The sequence below is a fragment of the Sinohyriopsis cumingii genome, chromosome 7, assembly GCF_028554795.1.
Source record: "Sinohyriopsis cumingii isolate HCF-2022 chromosome 7, ASM2855479v2, whole genome shotgun sequence".
Classification (NCBI taxonomy): domain Eukaryota; kingdom Metazoa; phylum Mollusca; class Bivalvia; order Unionida; family Unionidae; genus Sinohyriopsis; species Sinohyriopsis cumingii.
In genome coordinates, this window is record NC_142967.1 from 64,393,196 (window position 1) to 64,412,832 (window position 19,637).

The following is a 19,637-nucleotide window of genomic DNA, read 5'->3' on the forward strand; positions in this document are numbered from 1 at the left end:
TCAGCGTTTCCAGTTTACCGGAGAATACAGCTTGACAAACTCATAAGGACGACCTTTGGCCTAAAGCACGAGGCCCCCTCAAGAGCAGGGCCTGGGGCCGTCGCCCCACTTGCCACCCCCAAACGACGTTCTGAAAACAGTCAGGTAGTATAGTAACCTAAAAAGTTTCATTTAACAAAAACAAACACGGACCTGGAACCCCAGTCCAAGTTCATTAGTCCAGAAGGGGGACTTTAACAATATAATACTATCTGGTACGCGATTTGCATTGTTTCAATCGTGACCTTTTTTATACCTGTCATCTTCTCTTACTAAAGTATTTGACTGGTTTAATTTTAAAATTGAACAGCAAATTATATTTTACTTAGTTACTCATTATGCTAAGCGAAGTCAACAGGTAACAACATAGTCCATACATGCTCGTTTTATCTTCTTCAAGATAAGACGGGATTTGTTTTGTCCCACCTTGGTGTACGCATGCACGTTTAGCAATACATATGATGTTTTGTGAAAATTAAGTTGATGCCAGTGAGAGAAAAATATTAATGACGATCATATTCCTGAATACGGCGTCAATCGCATCTTACCAACAGTTTTGTAATTTTGTAACTTTGTATAAAAAAAATGTAGCAGTGTTTTATTTGAGCACATGGGCCTGTTATACCCGAGATTGTTCTGCTGTGATTTTGTATCCATTATATATATATATATATATATATATATATATATATATATATATATATATATATATATATATATATATATATATATATATATATATATATATGCACAGGAGTCTGACGTTTTATCAATAAAGTACGGCGAAATCTCTCACAATATGAAATCCCCTTATCGGTAATATATATAAACACAAGGAGTGCAAGCGTGACCACAACCCTTCGCTCGATTCCACTTTTTCTCACGCGTCTTTTATCACTTCAGAATCGCAAGAAGACTGAAAAACTACACATATATATTCAAAAGACAGTAACATACCAACGCATATCTCTTAAATGACCATGTCCTGAATCCAATCCGGCGAATTAACGTTTATTTTCACCACTTTGGTCAAAATCCCTTTCTAGCAAAATCGGCTGGACGGAAGTAGCACATTCTACCAGTTTCTACCCTGCAGTAAATATGCGTAATAACATGATGACATTAATTTCACATGATAAAATGTTTATCTTGCTTTGTATTTCAGATTGTATCATTTTATAATTTTATTTAAATTTCCAGAACAGAAATATGTAGTCAAAGTTTTGATAGTAGAAACAACGGTTGATAACGTCATCAACCGTCATAAATTTCCCTAATATTCAAAGATTCTGCGCCGTGTTCGGTACAAATATTAGACCCTAACGCATATTTACTGCAGGGTAGAAACTGGTAGAATGTCCTACTTCCGTCTTGCCGATTTTGCTAGAAAGGGATTTTGACCGTAGTGGTGAAAATAAAGGTTAATTCGCCAGATTGGATTTATGCGATGGTCGTTCGAGAGTTCTGTGTTGGTACGTTACTATCTTTTCCATGTATATGTGTAGTTTTTCAGTCTTCTTGCGATTCTGAAGTGATAAAAAACGCGTGAGAAAAAGTGGAATCAAGCGAAGGGTTGTGGTCACGCTTGCACTCCTTGTGTTTATTTATATTCCGATAAGGGGATTTCATATTGTGAGAGATTTCGCCGTACTTTATTGATAAAACGTCAGACTCCTGTCATATATGACAGCAGAGCAATCGTTGGTATCTCAGTCCGATGTGCTCAAAAAAGTACACTGTCAGATATATATATATATATATATATATATATATATATATATATATATATATATATATATATATATATATACGTTTTTGAAGACGATTTATCACACAGTAGGCACAGTTTTCCTATTGGGTGTGCCGTTTTATATTTTTTATATTTCCACATGTTAAAACTCAGCTCTGTTCACAGAAGAATTTGGACATAAATGGGTCTCTTAACTGACCGAACTTTATCCAACCACAGCTGATCTTTGCGCAGTTTCTATGAGATGCAAATCTGACTCAAAAAGAAATTTGTTTACGTCTACTGTGCAGTATATTGTTCCAGTCAAATACTGCAAATATCCGGTCACAAATGCATTCGGGGGGGGAAATTCTGCATCCAGTAATCCTATTTCCACATGAAAATTGCAACAATGTAATGTTTTGTTTCGAAAAGGACATTCTACGATAAACATGTACTCTAGGCCCACTGGGTGTACCGTATCTAACAATGTGGCATCACATCGCATTGATCATTCTGTTTTGAAAAATGATTTTGCCGTTAGAAAATGTTCTGTTTTTTCGGATGGAAGCTTTTTCTTTGATTTATGGTTTGTAAAGAAAAAGAACAATCTACTTTTACTAGCTCAACTTTGTTTGGGACTATATTTTATGCACAACAAATGAAAAGTGCACCATATGTCAGAATGAACGAAATTAGTCGTTCTTCCTTCTATCTAAACAATTTCCACTGAAATAAAAACTGTGATAATAAGAATCTCAAATGGGTAATGATATAATATAAGTATCACGTATCTCAGTCCCTTGTGCTCAAAAAAGAACACCTCCATATATATATATATATATATATATATATATATATATATATATATATATATATATATATATATATATATATATATATATATATATATATATTGTTGTGTATATCTGATTTAATTATATCTGATTTCATATATATTTTTTTCAATTTAATTGTTTGTCAGTTTTTTATTTTTTTTATTTTTCATTAGATGCTATTCTAAAGTAAATTTATTCACTGGAGATAATACTTTTTCCAGAAAATAGTTTGACCTTGACTGATCGTTTTATAAACATCAGGTGTTGATCTAGATTCTGACCTTGTTTTAAAATTAGTAGCAACCACGTAAACAAGTTCTATTTTTATTTTAACATGATTGGTTGTTGTCGAGGTCATGATGGGACTACGCGTTTAAGATGTAAACAATTTTTATTTTTTTATTTTTTTGAGTAAAATGATTGGTTTTCGTCAGGTTCACACTGGGTGTACGTGATCTTTAACAAGTACCTAATTTATACGGGCTTCTAGAACATGATCACGTAACAACATTTTACATTTTAGAAGGCGATATAACCTCTGTTTTGGAGAGTTATTATCAGTAGAAGCTGGGCTTTTTCTTACACTAGATGTTGAATGTTGTGCTGTTTGGAGTTATTTCAAATTACTTGGATTCAAAAGGATTAATTTTTTTTTCCTGAAAAATACGTGTGCTCATTTGAAAATGTTGAACAAGAAGAGATTTTATCAAAATTTATTGAAATTTCCAAAACCGAAGTGACAATTCTTGTTTCAGAAGGAACTGTAGACTTCAATAATACAGATTACAGCATACGTCATCGTCTTTCATCTTGGATTCTTCGTCGGGACTCGAACTTTAAATCTTTAGAACATTTTGTTATTAGGGCTTCAAAAATTTTATTCGTGGATTATTCTTGGATTATTTTTGGATTTGATTCTTAAAACCGTAAGTTCATATTTTTTTCACTTTTATAGAATTTTCAAGGGAAAAAAAAATATTCAAAGCTTGTTGTTTTCATTCTTTCTTGCGTTACTGTCTATTCGAGTCTCAACACGTGACAGAAGAATATATATATATATATATATATATATATATATATATATATATATATATATATATATATTGCATTAAACATTTAGCGATTCTATATGATGTGTGTGTACGTCAAATGAAACGACCGCTATCAGCTTGAAATCATTGTTTGTCATTTACTTTCAATGGAAACCATAGAGTTGAGTAAGTAAAACTGTTTTTTTTATAACTTTTATTTCAATGTACGCATCGTAGATACAAACTTTTCTTGTAGTAATGCCAATTAAACGTGCTTTTGAATCGTTGTTATTTATGTGAGAATTGAATCGACGAATCAGTTCATGCGAATGCAGACACAGAGTCTATCGTCAAACTTGCTCTTCCCTTTTACTGCCACCACTTCAGCAGCCACCATGGCGTGCACTTGCATTTAGCATCTTTAATATAGGTCTCGCTATTGCAGAACTGCATGTTACAGTCTGGAAAAGAAGTTAATAATAAAAACAATCCCTTGCTCCTGTATATCAGTGCTTGTCATCAAACTTGTATATATATATATATATATATATATATATATATATATATATATATATATATATATATATATATATGGATGGATGGATGCAAGCATGCATGCATGCATGCATGTATGTATGTATGTATGTATGTACGTGATTATGGATGGATGCATGCATGCATGCATGCATTCATGAGCCGTGGTGACTCATAGTTTACGCAAAGGGCTGCTGATTGAATGATAGAAGTGGGCAGGTTCGATTCCCCCAAATGATCTGTTATACAAAGTGTTTTATAAGCTTGTGTGTAGATTACACTTCCCTTAAAATTTTTACAAATTTGTTTTATATAACCAGCTTTCCCCTCCCCACAAACCCAACCCCCCCCATTCAGACACAGACACACACAAAGACACATACACACATAACCACACATATGCAATCTGTTCTTAAAATGTTATTTGTTTAAACCAAGATACGTAAGTAAACTTCTATTTTAAAGTACATCTACTTTCACGTTGACGTCTTCCTCTAAAAGAAAGGATTCTGTTGATAGTATCGAGACAAAAGTGGGGGGAATCCTTACCGCAGAATCCATTATTACAATTACTTGGACAGTCCGCACACTTTGTTCCCGTTTTCCATGGATATTGTACGTCCCAGGTGTATTGACTAAACACAGGATAAAAAGGATAGGTTGAAACCGCATACTAAATTACAAAAAGGATTGATGGCTTCATGTTTATGGACAGTAAACCAATGAAAGCGAACACAAGGACAATTAGCAGCTTAATGTATTTTTTTAAATGCTAGTATCAAAGATAATCCCACTTTTTGAGTTCTAGTTGATAAATTTATAGACACACAAATGACGGACTCATCATTACCACATCAGTATAAAGTTTATTTTTCTGTCAAATTACCTCTAAAACTCTCTAAATTTCGATAAATCTGCTTATCTACTTGACACTTGACTATATATAGTTCTATTCATATGCATAGCAGTGTATATATATATATATATATATATATATATATATATATATATATATATATATATATATATATATATATATATATATATATATAAGAGAAAACAAAAAACACAAGAAATCTGCCATCTTTGAGACTTACCCGTATGCGTAGTTGCAAACGTAAAGTTTAAAACCGGGGCATTCCTTATATCCACAACCAACCGCTTGTGTTTTCCAGAGCATCAGCTGTGAAGAAAGATTGCAAAGAGGGCGTTTAAATGTTTTCCATTTTCCTAGTATGCCCACACATTTATTATATGAAAAAAATAAGGATTGCGGTGTATAAAAAGAAATATTCTGAACACTGGATGCATAATTTGATCCCATTTAGACAGCCATCAAATCAATTAATATGTATGAAAGTTTTATTCTACAATCTTCTCCCCTGATGTAGGTTCCTCTGCAGAGTGGATTGCGGTATATTTAAAAAAAATATTTCCAAACCGACGATACACGGCCTGATGTTAACACTGGATGCATACATTGATCAAAACAAGACTGCCAGTTTCATTCCAAATCAAGTAAGATTTAGGAAAGTTTTATTCTACAATCTTTTCCCATGAAGTAGATTTCTCTGCTGAGTGGTCACCTCCAGACAGAGGCCTCATCACCGTGGACGTATTTCGTTTCTTTCATTCCTCTCCCTCATGTGAGTGGATGTTTTGTTAGGTGATTAGCAGTGTGCAATATTTTATCGTAAAAAGATGAACAAGTAGTTTTATTTATGTAACGGAGGGGAGATAACCATTCAAAGCATCTTCAGACGTATAGTCTGTGGGATCATGCATGCATTGGCATCAGGCATGCATTGGATTTCAATGGTGTGGAATGCATGTTTGTTGTATTGCGTTTTGGGGGACTTTTATTGTAGGTTTAACAATCTGAGTCATATCTCTACAATGTCTGCAGTGCAGCAATTTATAGTGATGTCTAGCATCGGGGCCTCATACCGCCGACATGTGGTATTATGTTCCACCCGGTCACAGCATACTGACACCAGGACGACCAATCCTAATGCTAACCTCTTAATGCTGAATGCCAAGGGACGCAGCTGCTAGTACACTTTTTACAAATGTTCGGTATGACTCGGCCGGGGCTTGAATCTCCCGCATCAGAGACGGATGCTCTAAAACATTTAGACAATCAGGGGTGGTCGTATTGAATGCAATCAGATACAGTCCGGACAAGGCGAGAATAACTATCAAAATAAATATTGTCTGTCTTTGTTCGTTCAAAAGCTATATTCTTCACAAGTAAATAATCAATAGAAAATATGTGTAAGATATATGGGAAGTTACTAATGTCAAACTTAGAAGCATTTCATCTATAAATTTCCCAATCTTGCCATCCTACATCATACGGTGTTAAAATGATTTTGGTTTTTGCTTTCAGTCTGAGCTAATCGACAACATAATATGTGGTCGATGTGTATGGAAAAATCAATGCCGCTTTGACCATAAATTGAAACTTCAGTTTCTTTATCTGCGTTACACCGTTTCCACAAACCATACTAACAGCAAAATTAAAGGTGACTACTTACCTCGTGTGGGACATTTTTGCTTCCTTTGTCAATAAGTAGGAACATGTACCCATTCTAACAAGGGTTTGTTGTTAGGTTTTGACATCGACATTAAACACGATTTTAATTTTTCCATTTATGTTGTATATGATATAATCTTCATAATATATGAAGATTCCATATAAAAGTACTTCATTAACATATAAGATAGGCACCGTCATTTGATAATCCTATTAAGAATGGTTGGATTAATATAGAAGATTCGCACTGTGCTTAGATTGACTTTCATTTACCTGCGTATAGTGACCCACTACCGATCCATTTGTGGAGCCAACACCCAGTTTGAAATTTTGCTTTTCAGATGCCCATAAACTGATCATATACTGCCAGTTTTTTCCTCCGGTATAGTATGCTATATTCTGACCAACATATACCCCGGGTAATTCTGAAATATGAGTCATTTTATAAAGGTTATCTAACTTGAACAGAAATATATATATATATATATATATATATATATATATATATATATATATATATATATATATATATATGTGTGTGTGTGTGTGTGTGTGTGTGTGTGTGTGTGTGTGCTTTCTTCCTTTGGTCATTATTAGAAAGTGGACTGTGGTTATGTTTGCCATATAAAGCGATACAATAAGGAAATTTTTTTAAAAAATTAATATAGGACGCAAGATAAGCATGTTATAATGGAAAATACACAAATTGTCAGTTTATTTAAAAATAAAATTATTTACCTGGCAATGCTCGATCTGCAGTTGTGTCATGTTGAAAAACACATTTATTGGCATGTATCTGAGCCTTGGCTGCGATACCATCGTGATATCTCTGTAACACATGACACCATTCATAAAAATAAAGAATGCGATTGCAGTAGGTTTTCTTCTATATCAAATTTTGTAAAATAAAATTGCTAAACGTTTTTAACTTGTTTTCTTGTTATTATATGTTTTGACATTATACATATCTTCGGCACTGAAAACAGTAGCATTTTACAGCTGCAATACTATTTCCTATAACTTTATTCCTACTGTAATTGCACTAAACAAAAAAGCAATACTTTTCTAAAATCTAAAATTTTAATTTATACTTCATGCTTTCACAAAAATTAAGCACATGAGATGTACTGCAGTTTGCGTTTCTTTCTGAGTCTATCTCTGTCGGTCACTCCAACAAGCATCGAAGCCAAACTAATCCAAGCCCAGCTTCGTTGAAATGGTCATGTCAACCGCATGGGTAAAAAAAATCTAAAAGTTTAATTTATACTTCATGGTTTCAGAAAAATTAAGCACAGGCGATGTACTGCAATTTGCGTTTCTTTCTGATTCTATCTCTGTGGGCCACGCCGGCATAAACAATAATCAGATTCCAATGATTTTGGTAGAAGAAATATATATTTTAAAAGTTGCTTACATTGTGTGGTTCAATATATTTTCAAGGCATATTAGTCATTCAGACTACAAGTTTTGAATATAGGTGGCCAAAACGAAAACGAAAGTATCAATAAGAACCATGTATAGAGAAAGATACAAGAAGGAAGACAGACGTATGAACAGACAGATAAAGTTTATTACCATTTTCATCATATTGGAGGCTTGGACTGAAGATCTGTATGTGTCATGTACACTTGCAATCAGAGTCTTGTCAGCTTGGGTCACTTGGGTCACGGCTGAAAATAAATGTGTAAATCATATTTAAGACGTATGTTGTAGAGTAGTAAATATATTCGTAAAGTACACTGTTTATAAATTATACATGCCATTAAGGTTTTAATAAAATAAAACTTCTGCCGCAGATAGTTACTACAGGGGCAAAGTAACAATAAGTGGCGTGAATTCCAATGCGGAAATGATGTATATTTTTCTAAGGAATGTACTGGCATGCTGTCCTTTTCTTGTTAAAAGTATAAAGGAAAGAGACGGGTAATTCAGTTATCCTTTTTATCTGATTGTCTTTTTTATGCGGCAATAAATAGTTTCCTATATATATATAGAAATTGTAAAAGAAATAGTGCAATTCTTAATATATGCTCCATGAAATGATGTACAACTTTTGGGAAACTTTTATTACATTAAATATCATTATCTTATGCAAGTACTAAGGCGATTATCTACAGTTAAAAATGTATTGATTATCTAATTACAATAACGCTTATGTCATTGCTACAACACGCTACTCTGCCCTATGTTGTCCCTTTCCCTCTCAAAATAAAAAACTGTACAACCTCGCACATTTTCTGATTGTCATTGTGGTATTACTACGTTGTGAGTTTATAATCACATGTATTTCTTGTTTCAGTTATTTCTTGATAAATATATACTATTATTAATATGTCACCGAAACGGAATTTACGAAGCATACAAAACTGAGGATAAAACTCTAATGTACACTGAGATTCCATACTCGACAATAATTTAATATACAGCCATTAAAAGGAAAACTTGCAACTTTATCAATCTAACATCACATATTTATTTAGCCAGTAAAATAAACATTATTTTGTTTTTCCAACAGAAACCAAACTCATAGGAAAAATTTACTCCTGCTCTTTGTCATTACCGACGATTAAGACATGCGTTTTGTGCATTCACATGTAGATTGCTCACCAAATGTTCGTCTCACATATTTTTCATGTCCAGAACACACACATACCTTAAACGCTGGTCAGAGAGAATATTTATGTTAAAGAGAGAGAGAGAATCAGAGACAAATAGTTTTATTTTCCTTTTAATATGCCGAATTGATTAAATATGCTGAATTTATCAATTATAGTCATAATCTTTGAATAAAATCCTTTTGCATATACAGTATCTATACGGTGAAGCCAATATGTTTTCTGTAATAAACGTTACACTTAAGAATTAAAGGGGTCATTTGGTATGAATCAAACATCTTGTATTTTTTGGGAGCTGTCGTTACAGTGTTATTACAACAGCGGACTAACAAGAGAACGGACAGGATACCCATGCTAAATCCACGTTAATTCATACATATGAACAAATATAACAGGGTGTTACGTCCGAAGCAAACTTACAACCCTCGGATGGAATGTTTACTTCCTATACGAATGCATATGAAGGGTGTTGTTATCGATTTTCTGGTTATGATAATTTATGAAAATCGTAGTAGAACAGAATATTGTAAAAAATAACACAGGGCTAGTGCACACTATTTAGCGTGAGAATTAGCTGAATTTAGCTTTAATTTATTCACCTGAATGAACTAATGTCCCTACCTTAATGGCATGGATTCGCCAGTAACAATGTAAATTTGTTAGCATAAATAACCCTCTCTTAAACTCGCTCTACTTACCAACATCCGAACAAAGAAAAGAAACTCATTCTATTTAGCACGTTGTTGGCTTATTATCAACACAAAGGAACTAATTCCACTTACCAACGTATATATCAACATACAAACAAATCGAAACTCATTATACCTACAGCATTTTACGCCAACTCTTAGAAATTCATTATACCTATGCTGTATGCGAACAACCAGAGTAAAGATACATAATGTTCATGCAAACTAGTAGGCCAACTACCAGAATAAAGTAACTCATTTTACGTATCAATTGTTAAGACTGCAAATAACGTTTATTTTACCTACTAACTTGTATGCCAACATCCAGAGCCAAGAAATCATTCTAATCACAAAACGAAGGCCATCTACACGAACAAAGGAACTCATTCTACATGCCAGTCATTTAGAAGTTAAGCTTTCATCATCCCTGGTTATCATAACTCTACTTTTCTTGCTCAGTCTTAGTTCTTGCTCAACGTATTTTATAACCATTTCACCTAGCCACAAATACAGGAAGCATCTCTTTGTAGAAATAAACCATTGATATGCGTTCGCTTCCTGCCTTGAGCAGCAAGGAGGGCGAACAGACTCTAATTGGTTCACCTGTATTTTCGCAAATTAAGACTTCCTGTGGGATCGTAAAAATCGTTAAAAAAATGCGATATTCAGCGTAAAACGACTTCGTCAACGACAAATTGGTTTACCTGTTATCGCTGATAGTCTTTTTTCTTCGATGTAACTTAAGAAAATACGTGATAGTGTCGGTGACGCGTTGAGAGCGTCGCCCTCCCTGCTGCTCAGTTAAAAATTCTATCAAGACCAACTCGATACCGTGTTCGAGGATCATGTAAATTTATTGTTATAAACCCATACGGGGTTATTTTAGCACGACTAAAGAAATTTTTTAATTTATTTATGTCCATATCGCCGCTACACCAGGTCTGATGAATATTTCGTAACGTGTGAGTATCAACTCCGTTAAAAACAGGAAGAATATTACAGTTATCCCTGATCACTTTTGGTATTTGTGTATACCGCTGGGTTACATAAATGACATCTGTGTTTTTGTGTCTACCTCTGGAAAATATCCTAGCTGGATTTGATTGTTTATCCAACATTACGTCATCGTAAACAACTAAATTGTTAATTGACCCGTCAATGGAATCAATATTTGGTGCTTCATTAATGTCAGTTATAAATTCAACAACATCATCTCCACTTAATGGTTTTGCGCTTTCATTATAATCTTTTATTACATCATAACAACGCTGATCGTCCACAGATGGAACTACCAAATACAATTTATCCCATTTCATCCATTTCATTATTAAATTAAATAACAACTGCGTCTTGCCACTTCCAGATGGACCTATAATAATCATACGAACAGAATTTGGTAACTGGTTCTCGTTTCCTTGTTGCAGAAAAGTCAATGATTTCCATTAGAAAATATATAAAACAAATATGGATTTATATTGTGTGAAATGCAGGGCGCGCACGCCAACAAGTGATCTAACAACTATTAGGACAGAATTTTTTAGTACAAGTAACAAGATTGAAATTTTCTCTAAATGGTATTAAAAGTAAGTTGATAAATTATATTGAAAGTAATCCTCTACTAAAATATATTGAGATTTAATCCATTTATTCGTGTTACTATTATATACTACTATTCAACAATGATTACGCTATTATGATCAAGTACGAACCGTCTTATACAAAACATTACTTGTTTCTCTGACTCAGCACAAAAAGAGTACATTCATCAGGTTATGAAAATAGCGAACTAGACAGATTCCTAAGATTCCTATGGAGGGCAAATGTACTGATCTTGCAGAAGTACTCACGTAATAATGTACATAGACCTAGACAATAATCTGTAAAAGACTTCGAAGCCTCACTTTGAGATTCTGGCCTTAACAAAGAGCGAGGAATGCGCCATATTTGGCGTTGTCTTAAGAAAGCGGGTATAAAAAGCCCCAGCCACGGGCCGACACCAGTTTTGCTGGCCAGAAGCTCAAACAGGCTTTGTCTTTGCAGGTAAGATAACCGTCTATGTACAATTTTTCATAGTATAAGACTTTTTAGTGTTATAAGAATTTTTAGTGTTAAGATGCTAACCTAACGTCAGTATGTTTAAACATTAGATAATTTTAATATTTCTTTGCTATTCTTTAATATAATGTATCGGAAAGTTTAACTGTTTGAAGAACTCATATTTACTTATAATTATATTATTGATTATAGTAAAAGCAACGTTCGCTACCAACTTCATATTCAGTAATAGTTAATTTAGAAATAAAATACTCTTTAAATAATAGAGTTTAATATGTTGACATTTTAGAATAAATTCAGTAACATATATTTCAATTAGGATATTAGTCTGAAATATTGAATTTTAGATTCTTTTACTATCGTGAATTTATTCGATATTTAATTATCTGTATTATATTCTAAACGGCAGTTATTATACAAGTATGATGTTGGTAAGTGAAAGAATATCGTAGTTTTATATGTATTTCTAATATCCGTAAATTGAGCTTGTTGTAGTTTGATATTGAAATGTAAGTTTATATGTTGAGTATTTCAATAAAGTTTTGCTGGCCAGAAGCTCAAACAGGCTTTGTCTTTGCAGCTCGATCCCGAGTACCTTCAATTCCCCAAGAATGTAGTCACGTCTTCATCATCGAATGACACTTACATCAAATGACTTGAACTTCCTTTCTTTTCTATCTCTCTCTCTCTCTCTCTCTCTCTCTCTCTCTCTCGGAATTGAGAACGGATTAACTTAGAGTTTACGAAGCAATTCTTCACGTAAAAGCTGGTGAAGAAATCTCTTCGTAAAACAACCATTGCAACAAAAAATAATAGATCTGCGGTTACGGGCAAGTGTGAGCGATGCGGTACAAAGAAATTTAAATTTATTTCCACTGGCAAATCAGGTGAAAAACCAAAACCAAAGTCAAAACCAAAGTCAAAGTCAAAGTCAAAATCAAGTAAAAAAAAAGCAACACGGGGGTGACATCGCAGCAAACTTAACAAAACTACCCGGGACTCCGTGGGCTAAATACCCAGAAGAAAAACATCTTCCAGGATATAGTTATTGCGGCCCTGGAACCCGACTTGATATCAGACTTAATGACCAAGATCAACCAAAACCAAGTGAGTATCCGATAAACGCTATTGATAAAGCGTGTCATGCTCATAATGTAGCTTATAAAAGTAAAAATCTACAAGATAGGCATCTCGCAGATGTAAAATTAATTCACGCGTTAAATTCCATCACTGATAAATCTCTCAAGGAAAAATTGGCTAGTTGGTTAATAAAATCCGCGATGAAAGGTAAATTAGCGTTAGGTGCTGGTAATTAAATATAATGGAGTCGATTTATTATTCCCCAAAAGGTTGCGGGAGGTCGTGGGTTCGATCCCCGGCCGAGTCATACCAAAGACTTACAAAAATGGTACTAACAGCTGCCTCGCTTGGCGCTCAGCATTAAGAGGTTAGTGTTAGGACTGGTCGGCCTGGTGTCAGGATAATGTGACTGGGTGGAACATCATGCTACATGTCTGCGGCATGATGCCCCAGTGCTAGACATCACTTTAAACTGCCACACTGCAGACATCGTAGCGATATGACTGATAAATTGTTAAAGCTACGTTAAAAATCCAAATCACACACACACACACATTCCCCAAAAGGGTACTGGAGGGGTAGCGCAGCAATTAGTAAACTCGCTGAAGCAGCAAAAGTTACACGCGTTACTGCTAAAAATTGGTTATCCAAACAGGCAGTATGGCAAATTTACCAACCACCGCCTAAACAAATTCACTTTGCGCATTTCAATGTCAGTGTGCCAAATGAAGTTCACCAAGCTGATATGTTATTTCTGCCACATGATACCATTAAAATCCGAAGACGTCAAATAACATATAAATACGCGTTAACTGTAGTTGATGTTGCAAGTAGATACAAAGATGCGGAACCGTTAACGACTAAAACAGCATCTGAAGTAGCCAATGCTTTTGAACGAATTTATCAACGAGGACCTCTACGATGGCCAAATCTATTACAAGCTGATCCTGGCAATGAATTTCAGGGTGCAGTATCATCACTGATGAAACAACATAACATCACCATCAGACGAGGGCATACTGAGATTCACCGTGATCAGGCAATTGTTGAGCGATTTAATCGAACACTTGCTGAGCGGTTATTTGGATATCAATACGCGAAGGAATTCATTCAAGATAAAAGATCACGCGAATGGGTCGCAAGATTACCAAGCGTGATATCTGCATTAAATAACGAGATTACTCGAACAACCAATATGAAACCTATTAATGCAATTACCAAAAAACATATACCCGTACGACGTGATTTTTTCAACACAGCCGATACTGGGTGATGTCACTGTGAGATATTTATATGAACCAGGTGAACTTGAAGGTGGTAAAAAAAGAGCGACTGATCCTATTTGGAGCATCACTACACACAAGATATCTAACATAACTAGATCTACTGGTAGACCTGCAATCTACAGGCTGGATTCAACTGCTCCTCAACGTGGATTCACACGTGAACAATTACAAGTAATTCCCGAGGATACACAATTACCACCCAAATCACTTAACTAGCACCAATACGCAGGTTGCACTCAAGACAGGTCAGCATCACATTTTCTCGTGCATGACCAAGACGATTATCTTTTCTATCCACGGTGAATTGTCTTGGGTGTTTATCCGAATACTGCCATAACATTACACAATTACAGCTCGCACAGTGATTATTCTGCTGTTGTTTCAGTGTCATGATAAATTCAACATCAAAGTCAAAATCGCGATTATTTTTTTGTCACTTTGTAACCGGCTAATTTTTTTCTGATTATATCACTGTTGTTTTCATTATTAATTTCATCAGCCATTGACTCATCCAAGACAATCCTTCGCAGTTGAAATATTCTTCTGACTCTGGACACAGCCAAGTAAACTAAGTTTGACCACTCGATTCGATCATCAACGATCCAAACAACTGTATCAGAGATAGTTAGTCCTTGAGATGAATGTATCGTCATTGCGTATCCTAGCGCCCACGGGGATTTATCAGCGCGAAGTGCATCTTCAACAACATTGACATCAACTGCAACAACATCATTTGATAATAAATTATGTTTCCTCCCTGACTGTCCTGGTATATCAACGTCGATATTCTGTAACCGCTTATCAGCTGGTCTATAACACAATGGCACTGGTAACGTTGTAAACATTTTCTTGTGTAATTGAAATAACTGCCTTTGAAGTGTGTCTCTGACTATCTTTCTACTTGCCACTATCAAATCGTTTGGTCTCCACGTTTTCCAAAAGTCCTTCAAAGAAGTTTCTGAAATCACCTAGCGCATAATTTCACACTGAATTTTATTCGGTTGCAGTCTGAATAATTTCTTAAATTCCCTTAATTCTGCATTGACAGATCTATGATCATCAGTCACTACTTCGTAATAATCAACAAAATTCTTCAACCAATCGTGTGGAGATGGTCCAACAAACGGAGGTGGCTGACCGTCATCGCCGCACATAACCACAGCTGTATTTTTGTTAATAACAAATCGAGAAATGTTTTTAATGTTTCTAACGGCACTGTGCACACTTCATCCCAAATAATAACTTTTGGAATATATTTCTCTCCCATTCGATCTGGAGTCCACACACCACCGCTGTATTTGAAAAAATTGTGATAAGTACTAGAATTTACTCCTCGTTGTTTCCTCTCCCTGGCAAGTCTGTGTGTTGGTGTTAACACGATCATATCTGAAGATTTTCCACGAAATAATTCGATTACTCGAGTTGTCTTACCAGAGCCACCCGCCCCGTTCAAATAAACAGTTTTGTGTCTGGATACTGGATCATACACAGATGGTACATTCGACATTTCTGATAATTCTGATTTACAGTAATTATCTTTAACCACAATATCAGCGGATTCACAATAACAAGGTAACATTTCCTTTTCTATTCTCCACGAACTCCATGATTCATCATTGCTTGTGAAACGAGCCAGTAATTCTGAATATTTTTTATCGATATAAACTGAATCCGTAGCAACTTTAACTGCAGTGTCAGGAAATCTATTTATCATCGATAGTAAATTTATAGAAACATAAGCGAGCATCGAAGATCTTAAATGGGTGTAATAAGGTGATTCTCCATCAATGTAACTAACAATTGTGCCCAACTTTGTTCCGTCAGACAAGTAAGCGTCTTCCCGATTACAAAGTATATTTCTCGCAGTGGCATCATTAATTATAAAATCTAATTCAGCATCATCCATAATCAGTCGTGAGTGATGTCGTTTATGATGATATGCACCACCCTGAGTAAATTTACCGATTATTCTTCTACCGAGATCTTTTGCTGTTTTTCACTGTTGCTGAGTTTAATCTTAAGAATATTAACAATGGCATCCGTGGGTAGATCTGGATATTCCTGTTTGCATTCTTCGAGACTGATACGCTCGGTTTTGGTAACCAAGCCGAAGTCTGTTTTCGCTAAGATATAATTGCTTCACAGACAACCAACGATATCAATATTTTACTGTCAAGCATATATATCGTAATAACACTATTGGCGCCCAACGTTTCTCCGAAAAATGTCTGCCAAACCAAACATAACAGCACGGATGAAGATTTATAGTGAATTCAAACGACGTTACACGAGCAAATCCTGTCAGATCAAAATCGGGTAATGGACCATTAATTGATACTCTTACCATCTCATGACAAGGATGACCAAACCTCGCAAAATATCCGGCACACTCGCCCATCCCAAGAAAACTTCCGGGATAACACGCGGTCATGTCTACGGAAATCATCTCACCGATATTATACTTGGTGTTCCACAAACCGCCGTGTCCGTATTCGATACAACTATCCTGGACATATTCAAGGAACTCAGCGTGTATTGTTACCGCGGTGGTCCAAGCATGAGAGTTATGGTCAATAATTTCAATTGGTGCTTCTCTTCATTTACTATCTGATTCATATAAAACCTCTCCGGGTAATGATTTTACTACCATTGGAAATTTTCATTTACTTGATCACTCAGCAACATCGTTTATTGACGCTCCTGTATCCTTAACCGACTCGGCCCATTTATTTATTTTTTCACGTCGCAGATCAGTTAAACCGTTTCCACGCTTCGTATTTGTAAAATGTTCTATGACTCGCTCGGCTACACAATTCAACTTCGAAAATCTTATCGAAGCGAGATCATTAATGTTGGGTTTTTTTATCGGATAAATTCCATAAATGATCGCGGTCACAGGATACGCTCGAGCGTAATATGGTTTGTCAATCCCAGTCAGCATTCCTGGTTTGGAATCTTTACTTAACAGAGAGGTTTTTCCACCAGTAAGGACAGGGTCACGTTTGTCACGGATAATCCAAGTATCATCATCCGAGCTGACAATAAACTTTACTCTGAAAAAATATTTCTGATTGAGGTAATCGATAATTGTTTTCGCTCGTGTGTCGTTCATTGTAGCGTCTTTGACATCGTCGTCGTGTATAATTTTGAATGTGGACCACACATGAGATGCTCCATCATTACGAAATTTGTCTTTGGCACCTCTGATAATATCAAACAGATCAGTCAAGGCTCGCCTTCGCGAATCAGGGGTTAGTCTGTCAAGATCAAATCTAGAAGCTTTCCGGGGTTTGATTGCAGATAAGCTCTCAAACTCCTCCATATTATATTTAAGACAAACATTTAAATAAGAATATATATATATATATATATATATATATATATATATATATATATATATATATATATATATATATATATATATATATATATATATATATATATATATAATGAATCAATGCAAGTGGCTCAAGGAAGGATCTGTAACTGTTTGTAATAAATCCTGCAGAAAGGAATTCTGCCGGGAACATTCCCAAAGCATCCGAAGGGGGAGTTCAGGACCAATACCGTGTATGCGATGTGGTGTTGGGGTCAGGGGTAAAGCACAATTGTGCGCGGGTTGCGGGGGTAAAAGATACTGCGAACTTAAGCGATATTATAACAAAAAAAATAATCATGATACGTTGAAATGTGAGCGCGATTATATGACTAGGTTTCATACAAATTATAAATTAGACAAATGACATTGTTTTATAAAATGACCCAAGAATTTGTCCGACACCCTATCATCAAGAATTACGAAGCGTCACGCAGTGGTGAAATTAGAAATTGCAGGCTGAAAAACCCAGTTGGTGTTGTTGATCATGCTGGTTATCTTAGATTTACCGCTGGGAAGAAAAGATATCTCTGTCATCGTTTTGTGTTTGAGGTATTTAATGGAGTGATCGAAGATGGTTTTGTGATCGATCATGTAGATAATAATAAATTTAATAATAAACTATTCAATCTGAGAGTTGTGACACAGAGTGAAAATTCTGCACGAGGAGGTACTGGTAAATTTGTTAAAATTCCCAGAATTGTCCGATCTCTCAACATAAGCACAGGTGAAGAAAAAATATTTAAGTCGATGTGCGCGGCTGGCAAGTATTTTGATATTCAGTCGCATTCGGTCCAATTTTTTGCAGAAAATAGAATCAAATCAACGTTTTCATATAAGTTTAATAGCTGGATTTTATTTCTTTATGTAGATGATAACGGAAATAACTCTGCAGCGACTGTGTAAAAGTCAAAGATGCAGTTATCCCCTTGACGAGTCAATGTCATTACCTGTAAATATATTATCCAGCGAGCAGAACTATATACAATTTTTTTTTCACAGCCAATTGCATACACACTAGCAGCAGTCTATTTTCACCTTGCGTTTCATTGTCAGTCCAGATAAATGTTTCGTCAAGGTGATTGCACAACAGAATGGTAATATACATTATCCAGCAGCGGGCAGAACTGTATACAGTTTTTCACAGCCAATTCTAACCGTCTTATTGTATACACACTAGCAGCAGTCTATTTTTTCACCTGCGTTTGATAAAATCAACAATTGTCAGTACAGGTAAATGTTATTTCCACAAAATCTAATTCAGAACTTAAAATCTAGTTCAGAACTTAAAATCTAGTTCAGAATAGAATTCAGCTGCCAGCTCTGTCAATAGTTACCTATATGATGTTTTTTAAATCTTATATTCTCAGATGCGACCGTGGTGTAGTGGTTAGCTCAGCCGACTCTCGTCCCTGACTTATCGCTGCCTTCAGATCGAATCTCGCAACGGACATATGTCGGCGGTGTCGATAAATATGGCTTTTATAAGTGGGGGCCCAGCAAAGGTCCTTCATGTACATATCCTTGTCCACGTTAAATCGTGGGGGTGACGTTTTATCACCCCTGGGATTTAATCCGGGGGGGGTATGTACATGAAAAATACACAGACAGCCTTCTGAATACTCTAACATTTCGCCTCGCTCTCGCTTAGAGAATTCGCTGGAGGCATGTTTGTGAATACGCCCCCCAAAAATAAACAGTTGCCTTGGATGCAGAAAGCTCTACGTCACATGGATCCCATTCAGAAAGAATGCGGCCAAAAAGAAACGATTCACGAAGGATGCCGAGAATCGACAAGAAACGATCTGTAAGACAAAAGTCTCCGAGA

The 19,637-nt window shown here is 35.3% G+C and overlaps 1 protein-coding gene across 1 annotated transcript in view; it reads right to left on the bottom strand.

Annotated features, from left to right (window-relative positions):
- Window positions 1-3,835: 3,835 nt before the first annotated feature.
- Window positions 3,836-19,637, bottom strand: part of LOC149795402 (allurin-like) — a 36,388-nt gene continuing 20,586 nt past the window's right edge. The window contains exons 4-9 of the mRNA XM_089963793.1: window positions 8,284-8,378; window positions 7,447-7,537; window positions 6,982-7,133; window positions 5,270-5,355; window positions 4,722-4,807; window positions 3,836-4,099 (exon numbers count right to left, since the gene is read on the bottom strand). Coding sequence (XP_089819919.1) covers window positions 4,008-4,099; window positions 4,722-4,807; window positions 5,270-5,355; window positions 6,982-7,133; window positions 7,447-7,537; window positions 8,284-8,378 — 602 coding nt within the window. The 3' untranslated portion in view covers window positions 3,836-4,007. The remainder of the gene's footprint in view (window positions 4,100-4,721; window positions 4,808-5,269; window positions 5,356-6,981; window positions 7,134-7,446; window positions 7,538-8,283; window positions 8,379-19,637) is intronic.